Source organism: Hesperophylax consimilis, chromosome 14 (assembly GCF_061612785.1).
Source record: "Hesperophylax consimilis isolate HC1 chromosome 14, BYU_Hcon_1.0, whole genome shotgun sequence".
Lineage (NCBI taxonomy): Eukaryota > Metazoa > Arthropoda > Insecta > Trichoptera > Limnephilidae > Hesperophylax > Hesperophylax consimilis.
This window is the reverse complement of record NC_142849.1, coordinates 5,966,581-5,975,969: the sequence shown is the minus strand read 5'-3', so window position 1 is coordinate 5,975,969 and position 9,389 is coordinate 5,966,581. Positions and strand designations below refer to the sequence as shown.

General features: G+C 36.3%; 1 protein-coding gene across 2 annotated transcripts in view; it reads left to right on the top strand.

The window, feature by feature from the left end:
• Positions 1-1,744: 1,744 nt before the first annotated feature.
• abd-A (abdominal A) overlaps positions 1,745-9,389 on the top strand; it is a 70,523-nt gene continuing 62,878 nt past the window's right edge. For both annotated transcript variants that reach the window (XM_089639463.1, XM_089639462.1), the window contains exon 1: positions 1,745-2,448. In XM_089639463.1, coding sequence (XP_089495589.1) covers positions 1,959-2,448 — 490 coding nt within the window. In that variant the 5' untranslated portion in view covers positions 1,745-1,958. The remainder of the gene's footprint in view (positions 2,449-9,389) is intronic.

Sequence of the window (9,389 nt, the reverse complement as noted above, 5' to 3'; positions counted from 1 at the left end):
AGCCACTACCTAAATGTTTAATATGATTATGGCATTTAAAAACTATGTGATAAAGGTAGGTTGAACGTAATATTATGTAGGTACCAACCTACCTATTTAAATTTTATTTATTTATACGCTCTTATGGGCTTTTACAAACAAGTTTACAAAATACCTAATTCAGCAGAATAATAATAAAAAATAAATTTTCTTTTAAAATTATATAGAACCCAGAAAGCAGGTATTGCTAACTGTATGCAATCTAGGTACAAGCGAATATCTAAATGTCTCATTCCTGATATTATCGTTGCTATTAAAAAAAATAATTTTCTATCGAGAATTCAGTCTAGTATCAAGTACTAGACTCAAGACTAAAAAAAATCATTATATAGTAATTGGTATTGTGATGCAGCCAATTTTTTTCATATTCATAATATGAAACTATATATCCTTCCTACGTATCTACAGCGCCCAGGTATTTTTTCATTCAAACGGCCAAATTAGCCAAATATTATTATTATTAACATTATTGTACCAAAAAAATCTCAAAGGCAATGAAGGGTTTTAAAATATGGTGTTTTTATACTTTTCTTCAGTATAGTATCTACCCTTCTAAAATGGTTTGAAAAAACATTTCATAAATATCAACTTTACCAAAATCTAAATAATAAGTTCTTGTGAAGTGCTCGTGCTTGTTTTTAGGTGTTAAGTGTGAAGTGGTAAGCCGCGTCAACGAACTGATGGACGTATTTTGTTCTGTGCAAGTTATAAATCAATACATAATAATGATTAACAGAAAAACGGAAGGTGTTGGTTGTCAAACAAACGAGAAGAAACGCTCGGCACAATAGTAGCAGTGTTTGAGTAGAAACCGTTTGGGAATTTTTATGCCGTCGTAAAACATTAGGTCTTATTGCGGGCGTGAGTGCATAAAAAAGTTAACAGCCATTTGGAGACTTACCACCTAAGAATGTGTAAAAAAATCATGTGTGAAATTATCGGTCAATAACACATGTCATATGGAGACATGACAATAACATAAAAAACTTACGCCACCCCACTACCTCCTTACTCCTTACTGCGCTCAGCGCTGTATAACCAACCACAAGTACCGATAAAAGCGCTGCAGTAAAGCAGGCGGCCGCAACCAAGTGCCCAAGTGCCCAACTGCCCGTGCCCGGTACTACCGTACCACTACAACAGGTAGGTGAGACTATTACCTTTACGGTTATTCGAGTATTTATGTAATTTTATATGGATTATGTTATGTTTTTAATGGATTATTAATAATTTAGATGGCATTAGGGACATGGGACGAGGTCCTTCGGAACGGGAGTGCCGTTCTGTAGTGAGTACGAGTTCGGAGCTCGGCGGCTCGGAGCTGGAAGCTGTCGTACAGCGTAGAGCCGGAGTACCGGAGGGCATGGGGCGCGGGACGCCTATTGGTCGGGCCGTCAGCGAACTGCGCCGCCATTGGTCGGAAAGCGGGGAGGGAGAACCGCTGTCACCGCCATTATTTATCGGCAGGCCTCGACTGAACACCCGTTATCTCTTTCTAATGTGCGAAACGCAGGTAAGAATTAACGAGTACAACCGTTTTCTGTTAATGTCCGGTTTTTCGGTATCGCGGGAACGTGGGCCGTTTGAAAAATGAGTTTTGGCGTCTCGCTCGCTCCGCCTCGCCGCGGTATGGCCGTCACCTCTGACTTGCACGGGTGCGGGGAAGGGGACGCGGGGCGGAGGCGCGCTATGGCGGCGAGACGAGCCGGATCGGGTCATTAGAAGTCCGCGAGGATAGCGAGAGGCACGCTGCACGCCGCACGCCGCACGCCGCACGCCTCACGCCGCACGCACGCGATCCGAGCCCAGCACGTCACGTTCACGAGGTGTTCGCGAGTTCCCGCGCGACGTCGAGTTACCCCGCGTTCGGCGGTGCCCACGTCGTGTTCCCGGGGCATGGCGCGTGCCGCCCCGGAGTCATGAGCTCCAAGTTCATCATCGATAGCATGCTCCCCAAGTACCAGCAGCCTCTGCACGGAAACCTGTTCTCGGGGGCTCTGGAGTTGGGAGGCTCTCCACCTAGAGCGGGGGCGGGGTCCCCCGCGCAACCATCGCGCATGTATCCCTACGTGCCCCACCACCAGCAGTTCGGCGGGGCCCCCGTGGTGGGCGGCTTCCCGCCCGCGGCGCTGGCGGCCGCAGCTGCCGACGCGGACAAGTCATGCCGCTACCCGGCCGCGGACTCCGTGGTCAACTACCTGGGGCACCACCAGAACGGGGGCGCGTCCAGTGCCTCGGTGTCGGCGGCCTCGGCCTCCATGGCGGCGGCAGCGCAGTTCTACCACCAGGCAGCCGCTGCGTCCGCCGCCTCGGCAGCCTCGGCTGACCCCCTCGGCTCCTGCTCGCAGCAGGCCCCCGCGCCGCAGCCCCTGCCCGACCTGCCGCGCTACCCCTGGATGTCTATCACGGGTCAGTACTACATCATCATACACCATCTTCCACCGTCTGCGTCCTCTCTAGGCATTATATCCCAGTTGTGTTGTTGTGCCCATTTCCCCCAGTGACCTCGTGTTCCTTTTGATGACATCTCAGAGGACCTCAATGCTTGTTGCTAGTTTATTCCCATTTGTGAAAAGTCTTCAATTGAAAATGTAAGCAATCTGAAAAGTTGCAGAAATTCAGTGGTAGCCCAAAGTGAACTTCCTTTTGCCTGTATTATCCATATCATTGGAAGAACATTTTTAATTTTCTTAAGTTCAATCGCAGGCCCTCTGTTGTTCTGCTTCAGTTTAGAATGTGGGAGCAACCAAATCCTTGTAGCTACTTTTTGTTACGCCCACTTTATTATTTATTCTTCAGTCCATCATTTCCCAAGGCCAAATTGAAGTTTCTTTGATTCAAATTCATAACAGAACCTAAAATAGCTTTGGAGACATTCATTTACACGATGCACTGAAAATAAAATGGCTGCTCTGGGCACTACTGTAGAATTTTAAGTTGTTTGGGACCTGTGTTGTGATATAAAAATCGTGGCACTTAAACGTAGCATACCAAGAGAATGTTATTTGTCTTTGTATTGTTACTCATTGCTTGGTTTAGTCTTTAGTACATCATAGGTATATACCTACTTACTTACTACTTACAAACAATGTAGTAATTTAGAAGACCGTAACACCTCCTATGAACACTTTGTGGGAGTGAATTATGTCTTCTATTGCTTATCTGATGTCATTAAAGTAGGTGGTACCTATTCTGTACTTAATAACTATCCCGTAAACCATTGCATGTTGTTGTTTATTATAATTTATAATCTTTATTACGTGTGTAGTTTCGATAGTAAAACGAATGAAATTGCATGTAGAAATATAGTAGGTACATAGAAGATAGACAAGGTACGTACTAGGTATAGTATTACGAAGATGAACCTAGAACATCGGTAGGTACTCACCTCAAACCTTAATTGAACATTCGCTATAATTAAACTATCAATTAGGATACATAAAATCATTTAATTGCAGATTTATTGCAATAAAACAGAACATTATCATTCTGTTTACGGTAATAGATGATAAGCTGTTTTATAGGTCCTACTTACCGACTATTTAATTATTAAGATAACCTCCTAAAGAAGGTTCAACGTAAACATGCAATAATTTTAACTTCTTAGCAACGCTTTTGAGAAAGTGTTTGTATCTAGGATACGACCCAATAATGTTAATTCAATTATTGACAACAACGTTAATTATAATACTGCCTTAATTAAATTAATGAAATCATAATAATACTACATTTGATAAACTGTTTTAATCAGGTTCATAATAAATTCATTGATAACAAGTTGACTGCAATAAATCAATTATTCAATTAAAAAACAACAATAATACTTAAATACCTATTTAATTAGGTGAACAAAACTTAATGTTAGATTAATATTATCGGATAATGAACAACTAGCGTACATTTATGAAATTAATTGTACTGCGGGTATAAATAGCGTAAACTTTGATAGTTGGAATAACAAACAATTAGGGAATCAGCGTTCAATTAAATATCTCAGCGTTTTCTTCATTTCGAACTGAAAAAAGAATCGTTGTTAGGTAGGTAAGTAAGCACCTACTTATAAAATCATAAATAATGAACGCATGTAGGTACCTAAGTACCTACTTATAAAATAATAATGACTTCTTTACAAATAGGTTTCACTTAAATTACACTTCTTCTTACATACCTGATATATATAGTCATTTAACAAGGTTTCATTAAATTTTAAGTAGGTACCTACATTTATTTTCGTCTCCCTTGTTCGTATCTATTAGTTAATTATATTTTAATTAAAATGTTTGTCTTATATTACGCGGTCACATTACAAATCCAATATTCCCCAAAGCTTCTATTATCAGTAGGCAGTAGTGACAACAGTGGCGGCCATCTTAGCTTCGACGAGCGTTGCATAGCGGTGCGTCGGGACGCTTAGCGTCATGGCTTGTACGGTCACGTCTTTTACTATCGGTAAATGGTGTTTTGTTTTTTTATTATTATTTATCACATTATCATCCAACTTTTAAGTAACTAGGTACCTAACTTTACACTACTGCCATGATCTTAAAGTGGAAGATAGAGATTAATTTAAAGTTATCCAAAACTGTTTAAACATTTAATCGTTTCGATTGTTAGATTTTTGGGTCATGGTAAAAGTTGATTTTCTTTTTGATGTAAAGGGTACTATGAATTCCTTTTAAGAAATGCATACCTGTCATATCTAATATACAGCTCGCAAAGCCCGTCAATATTAGGCGTAGGTACCTAATTGTTTTTTGCGATTCTTTGGTTACGTTATTGGTTAAGGAAAACGATTTCGAAAACTTTAGTAGGTTGTAAAATATTAAGAAAATCTGCTAAGGAATCTGTCACTGTTCTTACTAAAAACAAAAAATGATATCTAGCATACCTAATTAAGAAGAGAAATTACCACAAAAATTACGTTTTTCACCGAATCGTATTTTGTATGACAGAATTTCAAATGAAGAGATCCGAAAATACTGCAAGGCCGATGTAAACGTACCTTATGCATAAGATTGAGAAAGGGACGCTTAGTGAATCTGAACACGTACGGCGGATGGACAAAGAAAGGAGTGTCAGTAGAATGAATGCATGACGCAGAAGTGAACGGAAGAAGCAGTCGGGTATACCCCAGGAATGCGAATGAAGCACGGAGTGTTTGCTGGTTTAACGCTTGTTTTTATTTTTTTTCAAACCTTACTTTGTAGGAACCTACAATTAAGTGGCTATAATAAGTGAAAATCCACTGGTATTTAAAATATTACGTGAAAATCCACTGGTATTTAAAATATACTACCTACAGGAGGTAGATACGCTTGTCTTAAATGTTATTTCAATAGGTATTTACAAATTAAAAATTTAAATATGCGTATTTTGAACAAAGAAATGGGTAGGTAGGTACCATCTACGTGTCATGCCAACATTGTAATAATAAAAAATTAGGTCATCTCACAAAGTAATTTAGTAATTTAAATAACGATATTTAGCAGTTCAGATTCTGTAAAAAAAAATCAACGATGATGTTTTTTTACCGAATGAAGGAATTTGATGAAAAGCATTTTGTACCTATAAGCCCTCATGATAATAATAATAATATTTTGATAATTTGTACAGCGCGGTTTCTGTAAAAAGTCACCTTGTTGAAAATTTTCGTATCATTTACATATCTTCTTACAAATAAAACGATTAATTTCCATTTGGAGACAAAAGGCGCTACTTATAAACAAGTTTATAACTGATAAACAACCATCAATCTGGCTGTGTATCAGTTGAGTAAATTTAAATTCGTTTATTAGAAAGGCTAAAAGTATAAACCAATTCTAATTATTATAATAGATATTTTTTTTTAACGGAAAAATCAATAGATACCTGTATCAGGTAAAGTGAGTAAAATACGTGATATTAATTCTGTTCTTAGACTGTTTTTCATCCGCAAACATTTGCCTCCCACTACTCGTGCAGCGTTTGATCCGCTAGGCTTAACTCGAAATGACACGACCAATAAATTGTGCAATAAATAATTAACGACCCATACAAACGCAACGGCACGATAAAGTTTATCGAGCTGCCGTTAGCGGGCTATAACGAACCGTGTTCTGCTATTAGGGTAGCAATAACCAATTATTTATACGGAAAACAAAGTAAGACCCACATTGATTCACTTGGATCTCCGAATAATGTCTAGTACCTAATTATAATAATTACAAACTTACGCATCCTTGTGAAGTTTGGTTGCAAAGGAAGTTTCTTATGTATCATCCCAATGGTCTGTATTATTTTTATTGCGCAATACACTTCTCAATGAGATTTTCATTTTTGAAATGACAACGCTTGATTTACAGTTTTTTAAAATACAATAAGGATGAATATGAAAATTATTTTTGGCCACGAGAACAACAACCCAATTTTGTATTTAAGAAAATTGCTAAAATCAAAATTAAAACATAAATTGTGTGTTTACTGCCAGAAGACATTTTGTGACATTTTGTCAAAACTGAGTTGTAATTAAAATATACCTACCTATTTTGTCATGCTTTATCCAGTCCGATGCATTATGTCAAATAACACCTTGCTTATAGCTAATTGAACATCCAGTAACCATTTTACAAAATATTTAATGACTTTCGAAAGTGAAAAAATACGCCTACACTTCACTTTTCGTAAACATTTTGGTAACTTCTTGCGAGGCGAAAATATCATCATTCGTTGATCTGGCGCTTATACACTTGCGATCCGAATCGTGAACCGAACCACTAATAATGGGAAAGAAACGAACCAACCGCGAAAAGCGGTTTTTCAAAAGTCACTAAGTTCAATTTTATTTTTGTTTTTCGTCCCATTAATGTGAATAAAATAAAAAGTTAAATATCCACATAGATTAATAAATGTGTAGTAAGAAGTACAAATATTTTGGCTTAGGTATATATTACTGAGGTACCTAGGTAACTAAAAATTTAAAAACGATTATCTCAGAATCGACATTTTTTTAGTTAATGACTTCTGGCAGTAAGCCGACGAAATGCGATGCAGTGCTATTTATACTTTCGGAATGTAATACTGAACTCTTAGTAAATTTTTAAGTGTGTATATACCCTCAGAAATCAATCAAATAAATGTTAATGGATTGATGATTTACACCATATAAATAAAGAATTTATATTGCGATGTGTACCTACGACATCAAATGGTCACAAAATTAATGCAGAGATCGATAGATTTTGTTTCTAGCAATCCTTCTCTCCCGTTTCACGTTGAGCGGCGGCCATTCTTACCTACTTACATTGTCGGCGAAGCGTAGTTTTGGTCTGACTAAAGGCCTGGTACCAGATGGCTTGACTTCTTAAACCGTCTTAATGGTTCTGTCCTCCCCCGCTCAGCATACATGATCAATCCTAGCTAGTTGACTGACTCTCTCACTACTTGTTACGAAGGACTGATGGGTCAACGAATATATAATATATCTCGTTGTGTCCTTTCGGACAAATGCTGCCGGATATTGCGATCGTGCATCTTGCACTGCTGGTCCGGTGACATTGAATAACTTTGAAAGTTCCAGAGATACAAAACTTCGGTACTCTAAAGTTAATTTATATAGTACCATATTTGATGGTGGCATATGAATTGCACTTTTTGGGTAAATATCTTTACAAAACTAGTCATATCTTTATAGTATTTTTACTATTACTATCAGAAGATTCAATGGTAGGTAGGTACTTAGTTTCCTTCTTGTTTCTTCGAATGAAAAGTCAAAATGGAAAAAATACATAATACCTCAATTTTCCAGTGATTCATCTTTGCAAAGTCTTCCATACGATAAAGTTTTTTTCTACAAACCCACGCTATTCAATCAGTTGAAATAAGATGTTCAAGAATTAAGTTCCAACTGCTCTTACCTAGCAATCTTCCTTCTACCAAGTTGTTTTTGATGAATCTACACGGAGAAAAATGAGTACCTACGGCTTTTTTTTCAAGATACTGTTAAAAATGTGACTCCATGACCATTTTCTGATAAAATGTTAGTCATTCAGAATATATCTGAACAAGTGCTTAACGCAGGTGACCTTGTCCGAATAAATGTAATGGACGAGAAGCGAAAATATTATTATTTTGAAGTACACGTGTTCCACTTTTTATAGGCCTCCAATCCCATTTTCAACAGGAAAACGAATGAATTGACCATTTTTTTAAAAATTAACAATATTTCATATCAGTAAGTTTTCTCCGTGTATGCCATAAATTAATAAGCTTATTCTGCGCCGTTATAACGGAGCCGTACAATCATTTATCAGACAGAAATGTTTCTATTAGTAGGCCCCGTAGGCATTAATAAAATATTCAATATATTAAATTGCAAATTTTTACCAGCTTGTTATGGAGAAATAAATTCAATCAAGGTAAGTATGTGGGTAACTTATTAATTAGGCGTAAGAATAAAATATATTTTAATGGTGGAGAAATAATGCTAATGTTATGTTTTCATTAATATGGTATACCAATATAATATGCAGTAATAATTGAATTCTAAATATGCGGCTTCTTAATATCTACCTAATTATTAATTTGTCTGTGATTAAAACTCTTCTAAAGTTAAAACAGAAATCCAATTTTGCAATTTAAAAAAAAAAAAATGTATGTTTATAGAACACAAGAACGAATTTTTATCATTATTAAATTATCTCTTCAAATCAAAAATCCAAATAAAATTGATATTAATTAACCAATATGAAACAATGAAAATGATAAAAACCAAGGATCGAAAAATTGCCAGCCCTAAAAATTGTGGCTTAGGTGCAGTGGTTTACTAGAGTGCTAATATTACAAAAATGGCATTATTGATATTGTTGTAGCTGAAAACGTTTTTTTTTTCGAAAATTCGTTTATTAGTATGAAGATTTTCAGGAAAATTCAGATTGGATTTCCTAAAAATATATATAAAATCGATTTATCGAAAAAAAAATCGTTTTCAGCTACAAAAACATCAATAATGCCATTTTTGTAATATTAGCACTTTAGTAACCCAAAAGTCACGAACCGCCACTTCTTAGTTTTTTTTAATTTTATTATTTAATAAATATATATATGTTACATTTTTAGACATTTTTTAACTACCATACTAGGCTAATGCCCGTGTTGTGGTAGTTATATATGAAATAATAATAAAAATGACACAAAAGAACTAAAAAATACTATTTTATAGAAACATAAGTATGTAAGTATGAATCACACATGAAGTAATAATAAAAATAACTTAGAAGAACTAAAAAATACTATTTTATAGAAACATAAGAAAGAAGTAAAGAAAAAAAAAACAAATTTAATGATAAATAAAACTAAAAACAAATATATTATTA